Source organism: Hakea prostrata, chromosome 11, assembly GCF_041222555.1.
Source record: "Hakea prostrata isolate BN-2017 chromosome 11, UWA_Hpros_2, whole genome shotgun sequence".
Lineage (NCBI taxonomy): Eukaryota > Viridiplantae > Streptophyta > Magnoliopsida > Proteales > Proteaceae > Hakea > Hakea prostrata.
This window is the reverse complement of record NC_142610.1, coordinates 15,305,108-15,323,765: the sequence shown is the minus strand read 5'-3', so window position 1 is coordinate 15,323,765 and position 18,658 is coordinate 15,305,108. Positions and strand designations below refer to the sequence as shown.

The 18,658-nt window shown below is 39.4% G+C and overlaps 2 protein-coding genes across 4 annotated transcripts in view; both read right to left on the bottom strand.

Moving 5' to 3' along the window:
• Positions 1 to 4,055: 4,055 nt before the first annotated feature.
• On the bottom strand, positions 4,056 to 8,609 carry TOM2B (tobamovirus multiplication 2B). 2 transcript variants are annotated; one of them, XM_089141018.1, is made up of 5 exons: positions 8,331 to 8,609; positions 6,445 to 6,510; positions 6,291 to 6,355; positions 5,768 to 5,858; positions 4,056 to 4,659 (listed from the first exon to the last, which is right to left on the bottom strand). In XM_089141018.1, exons 1-5 carry the CDS (start codon positions 8,478 to 8,480, stop codon positions 4,600 to 4,602), a joined length of 432 nt encoding a protein of 143 aa, XP_088997144.1. In that variant the 5' UTR covers positions 8,481 to 8,609; the 3' UTR covers positions 4,056 to 4,599. The 2 variants fall into 2 exon arrangements, with proteins under 2 accessions (XP_088997144.1, XP_088997145.1); XM_089141019.1 differs by lacking the exon at positions 4,056 to 4,659 and adding an exon at positions 4,673 to 5,088.
• Positions 8,610 to 10,210: 1,601 nt separating this feature from the next.
• The window catches only part of LOC149000353 (uncharacterized), a 30,791-nt gene continuing 22,343 nt past the window's right edge, over positions 10,211 to 18,658 (bottom strand). For both annotated transcript variants that reach the window (XM_089140477.1, XM_089140476.1), the window contains 5 exons: positions 12,332 to 12,427; positions 12,105 to 12,204; positions 11,915 to 11,998; positions 10,815 to 10,867; positions 10,211 to 10,657 (listed from right to left, as the gene is read on the bottom strand). In XM_089140477.1, the coding sequence (XP_088996603.1) occupies positions 10,517 to 10,657; positions 10,815 to 10,867; positions 11,915 to 11,998; positions 12,105 to 12,204; positions 12,332 to 12,427 (474 nt within the window). In that variant the 3' untranslated portion in view covers positions 10,211 to 10,516. The remainder of the gene's footprint in view (positions 10,658 to 10,814; positions 10,868 to 11,914; positions 11,999 to 12,104; positions 12,205 to 12,331; positions 12,428 to 18,658) is intronic.

Genomic DNA, 18,658 nt, shown 5'->3' with positions numbered 1-18,658 from the left:
AAACGAAGTCGACGTGTCAAGTTTGAGTTAATCTTGAAACCTGACCGGAATATCCGGTTATTCGAATCAAGCCAGACCGACAAACCGATAAATCCGTTTTCTGCCAAAAACCTAAACGGTCTATTTGTCATCTTTCAGTGCCACGTCTATCGGTGCAATATAATGTGGCCGTCCAAGTGTTCTATCAAGGATTAGCCGTGCCAGAGAAAATTCGCAGCTTATTATCATTCATGCTATTTGTAACTTCAGTGTGAGAAGAGGACAAACCAACCGGAATAGCCATTGGATTTCCATTATCAAACCTTAACGGTTCCTTCATATCATACCTCTTAACAAGATAAATAAACATAAAATAAGAACAAAAACTATTGAAAAATCCAGTTCAAGAACACCGAATTACGTTTAACTCTTTTCACTGATCTAATGAACTTAATTTTCTGCACAAACTTTAGATTCAAAATCGTTTTTTTCAAGTGAATACGGTTATCAGAAGAGATTAAGTTACCAACCACGCCACGTCGAAGAGATACTTGAAGGCTAGATTCATTGGAGACAAAGCATCTGCTCTGGACGGGAATAGAAACCAGAGCTGAAGAAGAAGAAGACGACGATAATGGAGAAAGAACGAGCGAAGACATTTTCGTTCGTTCCTGAATAAACAGAGATTCCAATTAGGTTTTCTCAGATTTTGAAAACCTTTCTCTTTTTCCTTTAAACTCCAAGAGGCCGTGACGATTTTGTTTCCATGGCGGGCTTTTAGTTTATATACACTACAAGCTGGATTTTGATTTGCCGCAACACTGCTGCTGCCTGCTGCTGACCGTGAAGATTTTGCCACATGTACGTAAAGCAATTCAACCGTGTAGGATTAGAAGATGAGAGTTTAATTGTAAATATAATTTTTTATTTTTATATCAAAAAGTTTTTAAAGTTAACAAATTTACAAAATAAGGCTTTCCATATTGCAAATCCTTCTCTTATTTCGTCCATATTATGATTTTTTTTAAGTATGTTCTTAATAATTTGATAAAATGTTGTATTTTAAAAAGATAAAATATGGTTTTTTTTTAAGATATGTATTATAAAATCTTGTTTTAGATAGAGTCTGGATTCTCCACCTACATGAGTTGAAAATTTTTTCAATCCACACATTTGGTTATGTGACATGTGGCAAATCTCCTACCACAAGAAAAAAGTGTCTAACCTAAAATATAATTTAATTGTCATTTTTTGGGAAAAATATATAAAAGAGAATTAACCCTTTTACCTGAAAAATAAAAAAAAAAAAATAAATCTAACACTATATGGTGATTTTGGGGTGAGTCTAGAAATTTGCTATCTCTATCTAGAAGTGCCAACAAAATCCTATTGACCTGGCCCAACCCAAACCGCCCTAATCCCGGCCCAACTTCAAAACGAATTTTTCAACTCATATGGTGAGTTTGGGTTACAAAATGATGAGTCTTGACAAGATTAGTCATCGGGCCAACCCGACCCCTATGGTAGTTAAGTTTATTTAAACTTATAATTAAAAGTTATTTGGTATCATAATAATATATCAATGCAAAGCCGTTTAGTTGTAAAACACACAAGTTGTAACAAAGAGATCGTGGGGTTTGCTTCTACTTGGTAGCAATAGTATCATTCATTTTGTTTTCCACTAAAAGTTAATGTCAAGGTCAGGGTTAATCAGGGCCAATCCGACCCTATCAAGGCTAATTAGGACAGGCCGAATTAGGTCGGGCTTATCAAGGTCGGGTTAGGGTTAGGGATTTTGAAACCATGATAGGATTGGATTGGGTTCGAAATTCAATTTCAAGTTCTAGGTGGGGTTAGGTTCAATGGTGGCCAGGCCCAACCTGGTTCATTGACAACCCTAGGTCCACTTCCGTTCTTTTCCTCTCCCTTCCACATCTCTACTTCTCTTTTCTCTACTTCTTCTTCTTCAATCTCCCCCTACTTCCAACAGTTCTTACAAATGTATGATTTTTATTGTTTAAAAATTACAACACAAAATGAAAAACCATATAAAACTGACTATGAAGTTATCAAACTATTCAAATGATTAGATCCTAATCTCAGAAAACTTGAAAATTAATTGTTTTCACTCATTTCCATTCTTTTTGTGATCAAATAAACCTTGGCATTTGAACTCTTCCAATTAATTGGGATCCCGCCCTGATGAAGAGAAGTCCTTTCAGGTTTTTCTCTCTTTTGATTTAAGAATTGTACCAAGTTTGCTTTGAGAGTCATCTTAATGTTTCATGAGTCTTGTTAATGGTTTGAAATTTTGTCGATTTGAATTTTACGGTGATAGAGGGAAGGCAAATATCAAATTTGTCGTAGTGATCTACTTTGTGCTAAATATATCGTTATTCGTCATTGTATCCTAGAAGACAAGTATCCATTAAATCTTCAAGCACACATAGGAGGGGACGAAGCTGTTTTAATAAAAGCGTTTGACGTGCCTTAATGATTCTTCCTCTTTGTTCATTGCTTTTGGTTCAGGTTCCATTTTAGTATATTTCAATTTCCATGTTAAATAGCTTTGATATATTCTTTTGATTGTTATTATCCGATTTTTCTTCGTAATATCCAATTTCTCCAGTTTTACTATCAGTTTGGTCAACACAAAAAATCAAGACAGAGCAAATTAGACCGCCAACCCCTCAATCTAATCAGTAAAAACATTTGATATCAACTCTCAACCTCCAGGTCTTTGAAGGATTTTGATACAGAGGCACAGAAAGGTCCCCCCCCCCCTCCTTCTCTTTTTTAAAATATTCTGTTGTTCTCTCTATTTTTCCTAATTTTTACTTCCCTACATGTGAAATATCACTATTTGCTCCCCCCTAAGTATCAGAAGAAAAAAAAAAAAAAAAAAAAGTAACAATGTTAGGTATAAAGGTCATCCTCAATATTTATCCAAACGTGAATCCCAATTTGCAACGAAGAAAATGTTAAATTCAATTAAAAACTAACTCATAATCCCTAAAATCTCTCCCTATTTACGCTCTCTTTCCATTTCTATTTGTTTTCTACTCTCTCCTCTTTACACACCCATGGCATAGAGAAAACATAAAAAAGTTGAAGGATAAATAGTTTATTCCTAAATTTTCTTTACAATCAAGTGTTCTCTCACTATCTCCATTTTTATTCTCTTTCTGGATTTTTTGAAATTTTTTTATTTGAATTTATGTGGTCTCTCTCTTTTTATTGTCCAAATCATGTATCTTTTTTCCATTAATGTTGATTTTGTAAGAAATTTTTTTTAATGAAAAGAACATTAATTAAAACTAAAAAGCATTTTGTAATATACTTCTTTGTTAGCCATCCTTATACTTAAATTTACCCTTTTTTTAAAGTAATTTATTATATTTTTATGAAGGTAAAAATGTCATTATAAATGATTTACCTATATTTTTAATATGTCTAGACCCATGTTTGAACATGATAATATAATTTAGAAATAGAAACCTTAGTAGATTCCACATGAGCCCATACAAGATGGATAATGAAAAAACGGCAGTACTTCACCAACGGAAAAGTGATCCCAACTCTCATTATTCAATTCCCTCAATGTTAAATCCTAACTCTGCCTTGACTAGCAACAAATTGTTCCACCCCCGCCCCACTCCCTCTCTCTCATATATAGCGACGCGCATTTGCATGTACGGATTTAGTAGTTATTACGTTTATTAATTTTCATCTTTTCCATTCTATTCATGCTATTCCAAAAGTTAATTTAATACAAAAAAAGAAAAACAAGAATATACGAAAATAATTTTATGCTGCTTTTAACTTTACATGTAAAATTACAAAATTTGGCTTCATTGGAAGAAGAGCGTATTTGTATTTTTTTTTTTTTGGTTTGTCAACTTCGGTTTTCAAGGCTTTGCCCTGACTAATCCAATGTTCAATCAGGGTCGCACACCTGGCTGTGGTGGGTGAGTCTCCCAGCGGGGATTTTTTGCATCCATAAGGTTTCAGTACTGGAACCTTACTTAAACGAACTAAGCTGCTTACCACTTGGACCAACCCCGTTGGTTGAGCATATTTGTATTAAAACGGGTAAAAAGTACATTACAATATTAACCTAATGAACAAGATTGCACCAAGATTTTTCGAATTTGTGTCAGCACTACCGTCTCAATGAGTTCAGTTTCATCTACTGTGAAGAGAAGAAAGAATCTCTTAGGCAGAATAATGTTTATCTTAACACATGGGGTCATAACTGCTAAAGATTACTTCTACCAAAAAAAACTGCTAAAGCTTACTAAACAAAGCCTAAATGAATTAAGTGAAGAGGTTTCTTAATTGATCATTACATGGATTCAAACCTGACCACACCAACCAGAGTCCCTGTATTATCCAGTATCCAGATTCAAGGTTCTCCAGCAGCTTTTGTTACTTTGCTTCTTGTTATGAATCTTCTGAATGTAGTTGTTCCAGATTCCAGCACACAAATCAACAGAAAGGTTCCAGGAAGAGTGCACTTGAATGATCGATAATTTTTGGCATTCAGCTCAGCCCAGTCTAGCAAGATCAGAGCCTGCACATAGTGGAGTGAGTCCAACTATACCTAAGGAGATCAATGGTTCAATTGTCCGTTCCCTCCACATCTTCCCTTCCCAAAATAGTCATCTGTTCAGTTGGAATCTGAACCACATAAATCTAGTAATCTCAGAAATCTCAAGTAAAAATCACTTCACAGACTATGGATTGAAGAACCGTGTTGCCAAAGTCATCAATGATTGGATCAAACAAGAAACAAGAGGGTTCAAAAGCCAGAATAATGTCTATAATTTTCACTCATGTAATGAGATAATGGTATGACAAGTACAGCTTTACAAACCTAGCTACTCTAAAACAGTAAATGATGATGCCAAATGAAAGCATAAAAGATTGCCAACATCCTGTTTGTTCTCGATTAACAGTGACCTGTTTTGATGAATCCTTATCAGCTCACTGACACTGTGCTTCACTAAACCTTTTGCATCTTGCTTCAAATAATGTTTATTATGATGGGCGGAGATGGTGCCAACAATACTTGTATTCATTTCCTCACTTGTCTTGCTCCGATGAGTTCTAGAGGAAGGCAATCCAATGTGAAAAAATCAGATGATATTTATTTAGGTTGAAGCAGTAGGTCAGCAACTACTCATTTCAAAACACTATTGCGATCAAGTTTCAAAACCAGCATTCTAAATATAGTAAAAATGTTGATAGCATGTAAATTAATAGGTTTGGACACAAGGGAAAAAAGGGGGGGACATAATGCATACTAAATTTTTTTTGTCTCATTATGTGTTTTCTTTTCTTGACACCCAAACATAACCTAGGTCTCCATAAACCACTGCAAGATCATTTAATAGCATTATATCAGAGATTAGAGCAACAGACTTTAACAGATTGGTTGGGGAAGTTCTTTCTCCATAACCAAGGGAGTACTGCTTAAATAGCCAACTTCATGGAAGTCTGTGTTTTTCATTCTGCTTGAACCGAGTTCAGACAACTAAAGACACATATTGAGCTGGTAACAGAATTAACAAACGTCTTCAAGAATTCAGCAACTCTATAAGTCAGTGAGTTAAAGAACCTCAATAACTGTAAGGGTCCTATTGGTAGAAAGAGTCAAACCATTTAGTTGGGATGAGGCTTGTTGTTGTTGTAATAATCAAACCATTGAATGTAGAGACTCCAAAAACATAAACCCAAGAAACTAAAACAACTTCCAACAGAGTCAAGGCAAGATATTGTTTTGTACCTCTTGGGACTGATGTACTTGAGACCCATAGCTAAGCTGGGAGCTTTCCATATTACAAAGCAACTGGATTACAGTATTCAGACGAGGAGCACTGCAAGAATCAAAACATTATTCACAATCAGGACTAGGAATAGAAGTAATGAATTGAGAGATCGAAGATTCCTGAATCTGCCAAGTACAGAAGAGTTGCTTAATCAATTTCAGGTATAACAAGCCATCTCCCCCATCCAAACCCCCGACCGCCAACCACCTAACCAGAAGAAAGTACAAATTAACCGGGGGAGAAGGACCATTATTTGTCTCTTCAAACTGATGTCAGGTAGAAACCACCAAACTGGTCTCCGTTATTAATTAGGTATATCAACAAGTATTTCCCTAATAACCATTCAATTAATGAAAGCTGGATAGCAGTCAGGTGGTTTAGGTGTCGAGGCAGCATCCTAATGTATTTCAGTGGCCCCTCAAAACATAGAAAGTTAAAATAAAAAAAAGTATGTAATCATCAAGATACACAAAAGCAAACCTCTGCAATCCATTTTCCATATGCGCATCCAAGGATGAAATGACCCGAGGCATTTGCTCTAGAACCTGCATCAAATCCCACATGAAAAACTGGAAGATTAGGAAATAGACAAGTATCCTACCATCAAGCCAAACTTTTGCAAGGCATCACCTACTTGCCCGGTATTCTTGATGGTTGAGGTTTTTGCTAAGAGGTTACTTGGAAGTTTTCCTAAGAGGGCCTGCAATGAAGATGAAATAACTAAAATATGAGCAACAAAGCATAAGTAAATTCCAGTATTTCAAATTGCAATTCACAAACCAGAGAAGGGATGAGAATTCATCAACTATGAGGCTGGAACCAAAGCCAATATACAACCCAAGTGAACACTAAAACAGAAAAAAGAAAGACCAATTCGCGTAGTGCATATATATAATGAATTATCATAAGATTTGATAGCCATCCATCAGTAGCATTCATCTGCTCTTATTAGGCAGTTTAAAATTTTCTCAAACCAAGATCCTTCTCCAATAAGCATGTTCATAGAACTTGTATACAGAACTGTTAAAAGTAGGAATCAATCTCCACTCAAGATGTAGAATAAGGAACAAAATCCTTCCTTTAACAATGACAACCACCAATTCTTGAGGGATAGAGAGATGGAGATATTATACTCCTAAAGTCAATGAACAATTATGCATTCTTTGCTTCTGCTAAGGCAATCACAAAATGAAACCTTGATTCCTTTCCTTCTTCGGGTTGCTAGTAACAGCTAACAGGTAATAGAACCCTATCAGGTCACATACTATGGAAGCATACATTGAGCCACACCAATATGACCAATCAAGTGAATTGTACATAAGTGCTCCTTGGCTTTGGTAATAACCACAAATCTGTATTGATAGAAAACATTAGGACGCTCTCCACTTTACAACATCCCACAGTGTGCCTTTGGGCATGGAATTGAATTTCCATCACCACCCTAATCTACTAAACTAGGATAAAGTATTATGATCACTGACTGAAACATATTACAAAAGTTGCAAATATACTTTGAAAAATAATAATATTACAAACTACCAAGATTGGAATTTCAATCCAATCAAATTCAATATTCTCTCCTGAGATAATCTCCCTATACGGGAAGTGGATTCCTTATTAAGAGTCATTTTCACCCACAGGCAAACACAACATACTAACGCTATTACAGCTGTATGTAAGCATCAAGCTTATCTACACTAAAGTACACCTTATCAGTCTCCAACACATTAAGATCTCTCAGGTTGAGCTCACACAACTATCACAGTGTACCCTTTTAAACTAAACACCAACAGTAAATCATGCGGGATTATTAGATGATTGAGTCTGTGTTACAACCCTGCTTAAAATGTAGGAACTATGAGAGGGAATAATTGTAAGGGGAAGGTTGGGTTGGTACAGTCAGTCTTACGTTTGGGTTAATGGTCAGTAGTGTTTGGGGGTTAGTATGGTTAGTCTTATGTTGGGTAGTATGGTCAGTATTATTTGGGTTAGTATGGTCAGTCTCCACCATAAATGAAAGAGGGCAAGCGAATTGCCGGGTAATTAAGAAAATATTTCCCCAGTCTCTTCATTCACCTCTCTGAATTTCATCTTCTTCCCCAATCCCCTGTCTTCTATTTGCGATTCTCCCCCTCTGAGCTTCTTCTTTAAGCTTCAAGATACCGGTTTGTATGAGTCTAATGGACATAACAGACCTATACATCCAGGATATCCTTTCTTGTAGACATACAATGCAGCACCCGTGCAAACAGGGAACTCAGCTCTGTGTTGTGACATTCTCATCCTCCCGCTGAAAGTTCAATTATTCCTCTGTAGGCATTAACAATTTGATAACTAGGAGAAAACCCCTCAAAATTATAGATTACTCGGGAAAAAAAAGGAGAGAAACCTTACGGCGTTAAGTTCAGCAAGGCAGTGAAAAAATCAGTTTTGAATTAAACACAGCCATATACCTCAAAATTAAGATGAAAACTGCATCATTTGCAACGAAACGTACATGAAAGTGTGGGAGAGAAATACCTGAGAAGGAGAGGTTTCCTGCATTAGACGAAGAAGATTTGAAGTGGATTGAACGGCTTGAGATATCTGATCAGCAACAGTTGACTTCGCCGTCGCATCTGTGTTGTTTGCACCACCACCTCCTGCCGCAGATGCAGACCGTGTCGCCATTAAAAACAAACTCTCGGACAAGCTCGAGTTCGGATATTAGAAATGGTGTTTCAGCTTCTGGAACCGGTGGAGGAAGCGAGGGAGAGACGGACAAACTCGGTTCCTGTCTCGCTTGACTCGCTTTTCAAGTTTCCCTTAGCGTCTAACTCTAACCGACTCGTGAATCAACGGCTATTCACTATTGTATGTTTAGTATGTGGGACCGGTTAAAACTGTTGGAATCGAAAGAGGAAAAACAAATTAAGTCTTCTTTTTTCTTTCTTCTTTCTTTTCTTTCTTCTTTCTTTCTTTCTTTCTTTCTTCTTTCTTTTTTTTTTTTTTTTTTTTTTTTTTTTTTTTTTTTTTTGGTAAACAACAAATTAAGTCTTGTTGTAACTTGTAAGTAAGTAAAATGTAAAATTAGTTTGGTCATGACCGGAGAGGGGTCGTTTTAAATGTAATGTCGATGCTCCCACAATTGGGAGAGCCTACAATCAAGTGGGAGGCCTAATCCGAGACTCAGCTGGAGTTTATTTGGGAGGTTTCGTGCAGCGTATATAGCCGATGGTAGTGTCGTGGAAGCGGAAATTGAAGCTATAGCTACAGGAATTCGATTAGCTATCTCGATGGATCTACTACCCCTTGATATGGAGTCTGACTCTCAACAGGCGATTGATATTTAAGTACAAGTTAGTGCATGTATGAGAATTTGTCTAGGGTGGTGAAGGAATTAGACAAGCAGCTGGTCCTTCTAGAACCATAAGATTAAACCACAGTTACAGAAGTTCAAACATCGTTGCTAATGGAATGGCTAAGGTGCCAACAACGTTGGAGAATCCATCTCTTTTCTATCCGGATCCCCCTTTGGAAATTATGGAGATCCTAATGGCAGACAACCAGCAAGTTTAGTAGTTTAGCACTCAGGGTTCTTTAACCCCGTTTATGTAATCAAAAAAAAAAAAAATGTAAAATTTTTCAAAAAGACAAAATTACCCTAGAACAGAAAACCTTATACTCGAGTCACTTGCGTATTTCCAATGCTTTTACATAAGATGTCAGAATTCGAATCCCCTTGGGGCAGCCGGCGCAACCTCGCCTATATTAATTATATAAAGCTCCCTAGAGGATGTAGTTGAGGTGTGCGTAAACTAGCCCAGATGAACTCATGAACCTCAAATCCAAAAAAACAATTATTTATCTTCTTATTCTCGTATTTTCATAATTTATATTCTCACACAAATATTTTTTTGTTTTCCTCTCCTTTACCATCTTCTTCTCTTACAATACAAATGTAATATTATAAATCATAATCCACATGTCACACCCACAAAACTCACGGGACACTTTCTGGAAGATATTCTACCTAGAAAGGAGCCAAACCCATAACTCAAAAGAGTGATTGAAAATTTCCCAAAGAATATTACCATCTTAACCTAGTTTTTTTATTGGATGCAGTAAGACATATAAAAATAAGCAAAGCCTTGTAAACAAAAAGTCAAAAATTTAATATCCTTAAGACATAGATAAAAATAATTATCACACGTGCTACTCTTCATTTCTTCTAATTTGTTGTGTGAATTAGAGAACCTGATTAGGAGATCTATGTTTGGAAATAGTCACATTTGCCATACTCGTTCAAAGTTGCTCCATTGACAGTAACTCACAAATTCGAACATGATTGTAACATATACATTACAGAAAAAAGAATCTTTTATCCAAAAAAAAAAATCTATAATAAATAATATTAATATTAATATGAAACAGTAATTTCTAAAATTCTATGTAACTATTTACAGAGATGACACCATATCCAGATTTCTATCCTATCTTTCTCCATGATATTCTTCCAAAGATTTGGCGGATTGTCTCTAGCATCTCTTTCCTTCACAATCGCTCCCCCGAACTCTACTTTTGTGGAAGTCTTTGGCATCAGGTTTGCCCTTCGGCCAGTATCTTTCATTCACAATTAACAAAGAAGTATGCTGATATACAATCATGGTAACATGAACCATTGATACACCAAAATATGAATAGATGACTTTCTCTTCTGGAAAAGATCAGGCAGGAAAATTGTAGCACTTGACAGTTCCTACCAAAGTGAGGGCCTCTGTTACTGCATCCAATAAATAATCAGGATGATCTTCTAGGTGCTTGAGGCCGTAAGCTGATTGTATCTGACTTAAAACTCTCCCGACAATCTGTGGAGATAATTGATCAATGATACGTGATCAAGGCGTTTGCTTAATATGATGCGTCAACTTCAATATAATGTAATGTTTCCAGCTTGAAAATGAAAAATCATGACACTGGAGACAAGAATGGCCAGGTATGAGAGTTGATGAAAACACTACTAACCTTCCTTGCATAGCCACCATAAGCTACCCCACCAATTAAAGCTTGCTGTGAACCTGCAATATACATTTAGAACATAATAAGAATAGAAAGAACTCTCAATTTCAATGTTGAGCATTGTTGACAACAATTTGAACAGTAAAACAATGCTTTTCATCTCATCCTTTCAAACTCAATAATTTGTAGGTCCTGGCCTCCCCACAATGTACCACCCCTTAGAGATCTCAACGCTAAATTGCAGTTAGAAAATGAACTGCATACCATATTTCAAAGTGTTTGGGATCATATAATGGACTTTTGGAATATGGCTGTGTTTGCTAATAAATTGGATTATTGACCAAGAATGCATACTAAACACATGAGAAAGGCCTTGCCAGAATACTGTAGAATGCACTAAAATATGGAGTTTGAACCTTCAGTGTCAGAAGCTCAGATATGCTATTTCCTCTTCAAATGGAAGTTCCAACATGAAGCAGCCTGATATTTGATAAAACAGTGCTCTTTATAGCCCCATTTTTATTTAAGTAGTGATTCCTATGATAATAATTGAAAATTTTACACAGCTAAGAAACTTAAGCTGAGGGAACTGTTCTTGTGGCCAATCTCCAGATGGATGCCCTTGAACTTCAAAGTAACCCATCCAAATAGCAAAGAGATCCCCTTGCCTAGTACGAAAGAGTATCTGTATCATCCGACTAGCCTACATTCAAGAGCAGATCTGAGAGGAGGGGGATTGAGGGTGGTTCCCTTCTCCCAAAAACAACAACAACAACAACAACAAAAAAAAAGAGTTCTGAAAAGTCCTAATGTATAGAAAGGTACCACAGACGCGGGGACCAAGAAGGGTGAACCCTGTGTGAAAAGCTTCTGCACAAGTAGAGGCCAGGGGCAATTATCCTATGCAGTCTTACCCCCCAACAACTTTTGCTGGGAAGTTGTTTTGATGCCTTGACCACGGGGCTACAACTGGAGTCCCACCAAACGTTGTGTCAAGGCCAAGCCGGGACCAAAATCCAGGGAAATTTATGCTATGAACAGGTTTTACTCAGATATTCATCAAAAGAAAAAGGCTCTGAATAAAGAGAGGAAGATAAGCAGAATACCATTTTCTGCTTTCTGGAACAGTCCTGCTTTCTTTAAACCATCAACTGTATGTAAGTTGGTGCCACCAGCCAATTGCAAAAAACCTTTTCCACACAAGCAGAATATGGCAAGGTTCAGCAATTATTTACAGATGTAGAAAAAAATTATGTCAGTATCCTTGGTTAACATGGTTATTTAAATGCACCATACCATGAGGTCTATCTCTCAGTGCAGCCAACTGAACAGCAAATTTAATAGCTTCCCTAGTTGCACCTCGTCCAATATCTCCACTCATTGGATGGCCATCGAGCTATTATCAATAGAAATGCATCAGGAAAGTATAGAACTGAAAAGGCAAATTTGATTTGAAAAAGAAGTATGACAGGCATTATAAGCTTAAAGTAGCTATCTTGAATTGCAGAGATTGCAAGGCAAACCTGCCATAGATTGTAGGAGCCAAGATGTGGAGCCATGATTGAAAACAATCTGTTCATTGTAGCAATGGTTGAATCCCCAATATGGGGTAAGCTAACCTGAATGAAATGAAAGGCTGATTGATGATTGTCAAGAAACCAATAATAATTTCACACTTCAAATTCATATCAAGAAGCCAACATGGTATCCATGTTATTTACAACTATAAATATACCTAAATCCATAAAACAAACATAAGAAACCGTGCACATCTCATTAAACCCTGATACGGAGAGTTTATGATCAGACCGGGTTCATACCTGGTCCGACCCTCGACCCCGGTCGAGACGGAGAAAACCTAATCGCTCCCGAGCGAACCGGATCCGGAAGATGGCTTGCTGAAGAAGAAAGCTTATTCGGCTGCAAGCGTGCCCTAATCTTACTTATGGATTAGGGTAATCACCCTAATGATGGCAGACTCAAACTGACGGCTGCGGATAATCATTAACGAAGGGATAACCATCGCATAACCAAAAGGTTATCTCAGAAGTCCTCTACTAACCCAAACTAGTAGAAGTCTATCGCTCAACGGATCTAACTGATAAGATCCAATGACTACCCGAAGAAGGCTCAAGTGCATCCAACGAAGGAGATTCGAAGGTACACTCTATATAAACCTCACTACAATACAAGGTGAGGGACGGATCAATCGATCAAAAAGAATACTATCTGAGACTCAGGTTCAGATACATACTGATAGACCTAAACTATCAGCGATCTGCTATCTAGATCACCTTTCCCCGTTCTTCATTCCTTAGCTCTGTGCTTCTAGCAGAGCTGTTTGTGATTAAGTTCATCAACTGACTTAGCCTTCGGAGGTGGACTCCCGACCCCAGCGGTCGGGCCACATCTGACGCTTTCATTTTGCAGGACATCACGTGGAGATCCAAGGGCTGAGCAGATTTTTGACGCATCATTTGGCGCCGTCTGTGGGAAACGACTTGAAAAGCCATGGTGACTAGATCAGTAGCCGCAGCAGCCGCTGCACAACGCAATTCCGGTGTTCAGATACCTGGAGTGAATAATCCAGATATTCCCCAGGAAAGCCAAAATCCTATCGAAGTGGATGATGGCCAGGGAGGACGTAATCCTCCTCCTGATACAATCCAAGATCAATTGGATCAGGTAAAGATTCAACTCTTGGAGGTGAGCCAAGCACTTCGTGTGCTCACTAGACGAGTGGTTTTACCACAAGAGCCTGATCAACGCGATTCAGGGAGACGTGCATTGCCACGTGACCAGAGAATGGCTGAAGACCGGAATGTTGATCAGAATTTCCGTGAGGGAGACCGAGGACTTCGGAGGATCGATGATCAACCGAGGCGAGGCGATCGGTTCGACAGACCGCAAGAGAGTACAACTGATTCAAACACAAGGTTGGATACAGGGGTAAGAACTCACTCACCCACTGTCAGAAGAACCGTTCGTGATGATCGAGCAGTTCGTGACGAGAGGAATGTTCGGGAAGGACGGGCTGTTCGTGATGATCGAGTAGCACAGGATGATCGTGTAATCGAGGTCGTGATCATATTGCTGAAGATGACCCGACCCAGATTGGTCAAGAATTGGCCAACATCAATGAGAAATTAGGACAGTTGGCTAAGGGAAGAATAACTTAGGATATTTACTCAGTCATTCGGAAGACCCCTTTTGCTGAGCCAATTGCGGGATATCGGTTTCCCCATAACTTCTGTTTGCCTACCTTCTCAACATTCGATGGCTCCGGAGATCCAACAGCTCACATCGGCTATTACCAACGGACCATGGCGTTTCGAGTAATTCCGATGAAATTTTATGCGGGGTTTTTGGTTCATCTCTAACCGAGCAAAGACAAAAGTGGTTTTCTAACCTCCCCTCTGGAAGGATCGTAAACTTTGACGAATTGGCGCGCCAATTCATAGGGCGATTCCAGAGTGGGATACAAGTCAAGAAAACGGAAGAAACCTTGTTTATTGTCAAACAAGGAAAGAGCGAATCGATCGAGAGTTTCGAAAAGATTCAACAAAGTGACGATGGAGATAGAAAACTTGGACGAACAAGTAGCCGTAACCGCTCTATTCACGGGACTCACTAACCGGAAACTCCTGGAGTTATTACTACGGGATATACCTACGACTTATGCTTGAGTTGGTACGGAGATGCCGAAGCGGTGAAGTCATGGAGATTCTAGATGCGCGCCAAGGAGATAATAAAGTCTCCAATAAGGAACAAAAGGCTCCTGAGCGAAGCGAAGCCAAAGAAAAATGTTCGCGATCGGGTTGGAAAATCCCGGCCTTGGCGCCAAAGATCCCCCGGTAGAAGTGAGTACACTCCATTGAATGCTCCTCGGGCTGATATTTTGAATATCCTCAAAAGAAAAAATATTTTGAAGTGGCCGCCTAAAATTCTTTTGAAACCCGGAGAGCAACGGGATCGGGAAAAGTATTGCCGATTTCACAAGGACTATGGTCATTATACTAATGACTGTCGTCATCCGAAGGCGGATATTGAGAGATTGATATCTCGGGGACATCTGTCCGGTTTGTTAGCGAGGAGAAGGGAGGAGCCACGTGGGCCACGTGCGGCTGCTCCAAAGAGGGATCGTTCGTTAGTTCGTAACGATCGAGGGAGGCCCCGAAGTCTAAAAAAGGCAAGGAGGTGATTGAAGCTGCTACTCGATCACCGATCCTTACCATCTTCGGGGGACCAGAGCCCGAATCATTCCGGAGTCTCGAAAACAAAATCCAAATTTGTTGGAGCCGGAGAGCGCGAAAGCGGAAGAAGCTGAATGGTGAAGATTCTATCACCTTTAGCGAGGAAGACGAAAGAGACGTTTGTTTACCTCATGATGATGCTATAGTCATCAAGGTAGAGATTGCACGGCGGGAAGTGCATAGAGTTTTGATTGATACGGGGTCTGCGTGACCTAATTTCCTACGAAGTGTATCAAAAATTGAAGGTGGATCGGGACTTGATGAAACCTTCATCTACACACCTATATGGCTTTGCGGGGTCATCTCAGTAGTAGCGGAAGGATCGGTTCGGTTGGATTTATCCATTGGAAGTTTTCCTAAGGAAACAACTATCCGAATCAATTTTTTGGTGGTTCGAGAACTACCAGCCTATAATATGATTCTCGGGCGACCATCTTTATCCAAGATAGGTGCTATTGTTTCGACAAAACACCTGAAGATAAAATTCCCGACTGATATGGGAATTGGTCAAGTCTCCTCTGACCAGAAGATCTCTCGGCAGTGTTATGTTGCCTACTTAAAAGACAAGGAGGGTCCGAGGAAGGTAACTGCCCTCCCCATAGAAGTTCGAGATGATCGGAAAGAGACAGAGATGCAAAGGCCCGAACCAGTAGAGAAACTAGAGCAAATCCAGCTATGTACCGAAGATGAGAAAAAGATTACTTATATCGGGTCTGAATAGCTCGAAGAGTTTAAAGATGAGTTGAAGTTATTTCTTCAACAGAATAAGGATGTATTCGCATGGTCTGCTGAGGACATGCCTCGGATCGATCGGGCCATTACAGAGCACAAACTCTGGATAGACCCTAAGGCGAAACCAGTGATACAGAAAAGAAGGAATTTCTCTATTGAAAAGTATGAAGCCGTTCGGAGCGAAGTTGAAAAACTTAAGAATTCTAGTTTCATAGAACCAATCGAGTGCCCAACTTGGTTGGCCAACGTGGTGATGGTGAAAAAGGCGAATGGGAAGTGGAGGATGTGTACAGACTACACAGATCTAAACAAAGCTTGTCCAAAAGATTGCTACCCATTGCCTCGGATTGACCTCTTGATAGATGCGACTGCAGGATATGAAACTTTAAGTTTCATGGATGCCTACTCAGTATAATCAGATCCTTATGAATAAGGAGGATGAGAAGTATACGGCTTTCATGATCGATCGTGAGAGCTATTATTACAAGGTCATGCCTTTTGGCTCGAAGAATGCGGGAGCAACTTATCGGAGGGCCGTCAACAAGATTTTCAAAGAGCTCGATAGGAAAGAATGTTGAAGCTTATGTTGACGACATGCTAGGTGAAAAGCTTTACAAAAGCAAATCACATTGCAGATTTGACTGAGGTTTTCTCGATCTTTGGAAGCATCAAATGAAGCTAAACCCGAGAAAAATGTGCCTTTGGAGTCTCCTCGGGCAAATTTTTGGGTTTCATGGTATCACGAGAGGGGAATTGAGGCTAATCCCGCCAAAATACAAGCTCCGATTGATATGGAGGCTCCCAAAACCGTTCGGGATGTACAATGTTTGACGAGGAGAGTTCTTGCTTTAAATCGATTTATCTCCAAGTCCGGAGAAAAATGTTTGCCTTTCTTTAAGGCACTTAAAGACCGAAGGGCGATAAGGAAGCAAAGTGGATCGAAGAGTGCCGAAAGCTTTTGAGGAATTAAAAGAAGCACTTGAACAACCACCGATCCTATCCAGGCCGGAGAAGGGGGAAATATTACAGCTATATCTAGCTACGTCCCTTTCCGCGGTCGGTGCGAGTACTTGTTCGGGAGAAAGATAAGAAACGAGTGGCGATTTACTATGTAAGCCACGTATTGTTAGATGCGGAGACGAGATATTCGCAGATTGAGAAGCGAGCTCGGCTCTCATGATGGCCGCCCGGAAGCTAAGGCCATATTTTCGGGGCTCATCCAATTGAGGTATTTACAACTTTTCCTCTTAGTAAAGTTCTTAACAAACCCGATTTGTCCGGAAGGATGGTATCCTGATCGGTTGAGCTCGAAGAAGTTCCAAGTGAGCTTTAAGCCCGGAACCGCAATCAAAGCTCGGGCATTAGCCGACTTTGTAGTAGAAACTACTCTGCACCAATGGAGCCCACCATTGAGGATCCCATTATACCCACCACTTGGGAGGTATATGTGGATGGTTCGAGTAATAAAGATGGAGCAGTAGTGGAATTCTATTAAAAAGTCCAGCAGGATTTATTATTCGATATGCTTTGAGATTCGCATTTGATGCAAGTAATAACGAAGCGAATATGAGAGGCCACGATAGCGGGACTTCGGTTGTCAAAAGCATTAGCTATTGCAGATGTTACTATTTATAGTGACTCTCGGCTTATAGTCAACCAAGTCCAGGGGGAATATGGCATTAAAGAACCACGCTTGCAAAAATATCGGGAGATAGTGCGGGCATTTCAAAACCAATTTCGAAATTTGAAGATATCTCGATTTCGAGGAATGAAAATTCGGTGGCGGATGAGCTATCCCAACTAGCCAATGCCAAGGAAAAGAATCTAGACCCTTCGGTCTACATTGAAGAGATAACTTTTCCAAGTTATCATGAGAAAGAAATTTCTTATATTAAAGCAGAACGTTGCTGGATGGATCCAATAATTGAGTATCTAAGAGATGACAAATTACCCGAGGATCCAGTAGAGGCAAGGTTGATCAAGATTCGATCAACTAGATTTGTCATTCGGAATGGGAGACTATACAAAAGATCTTATGCTGGACCCCTTATGAGATGTATAGGCCCCGAAGGAGCAAAATCAGCTTTGGCTGAAGTTCATGAAGGAATTTGTGGAGCTCACATGGGTGGCCGAGCCCTGGCCCACAAAATTCGAAGACTTGGGTTATATTGGCCTAAGGTCCAAGAGGCTGCTATGGACTACGTTCGTCGATGTAGTAACTGTCAAATTCATGCTACAGTATCAAAGCGCCCGGCGGAAACTATGACTTCAATTTTAAATCCCATTCCCTTTGCAATGTGGGGAATTGATATCATGGGCAAATTCACCAAGGCATCGGGCGGACGGGAATATCCGATAGTAGCAATTGATTACTTCACAAAATGGGTAGAAGCCGGTGCACCGGCAACAATTCTTGAGAAAAAAATGGAGAAATTTGTGCTTGAATCAATCATATATCGCTTTGGGATTCCAAAGATTATTGTCATCGACCATGGTACTCGGTTAATTGTCCACAATTTGAGCAATTCATGGAACATATATGATCGAGCATCGTATGTCCTCGGTGGCATACCCCCAAAGCAATGGCCAGTAGAGGTTACTAACCAAACGCTCTTTGGAAGGAATAAAGAGAAGACTCGAAGTCGACAAAGCTTCTTGGGTCGAAGAACTACATAATGTCTTGTGGGCTTATAGAACTACGGTTCGAACACCCACGAGGAGAAACTCCATTCGAGTTGGCATATGGATCCGAAGCATTAGCACCAAGGTGGAGATAATGGCGGGGACATTACGGGATCGTGAGTTCGAGGAAAAAGCAAATGAACAAGGACTGCGCTTGATAGTCTTGATTTGTTGGATGAAGTT

Coding starts and splice junctions, on each gene's coding strand:
- TOM2B (XM_089141018.1), bottom strand. CDS start 8,480: ATGGCGACACGGTCTGCATCTGCGGCAGGAGGTGGTGGTGCAAACAAC. Junction 6,511..8,330: donor AGGAAACCTCTCCTTCTCAG/GTATTTCTCTCC, acceptor TCTTCATTGCAG/GCCCTCTTAGGAAAACTTCC. Junction 5,859..6,290: donor ATGGAAAATGGATTGCAGAG/GTTTGCTTTTGT, acceptor TGATTCTTGCAG/TGCTCCTCGTCTGAATACTG.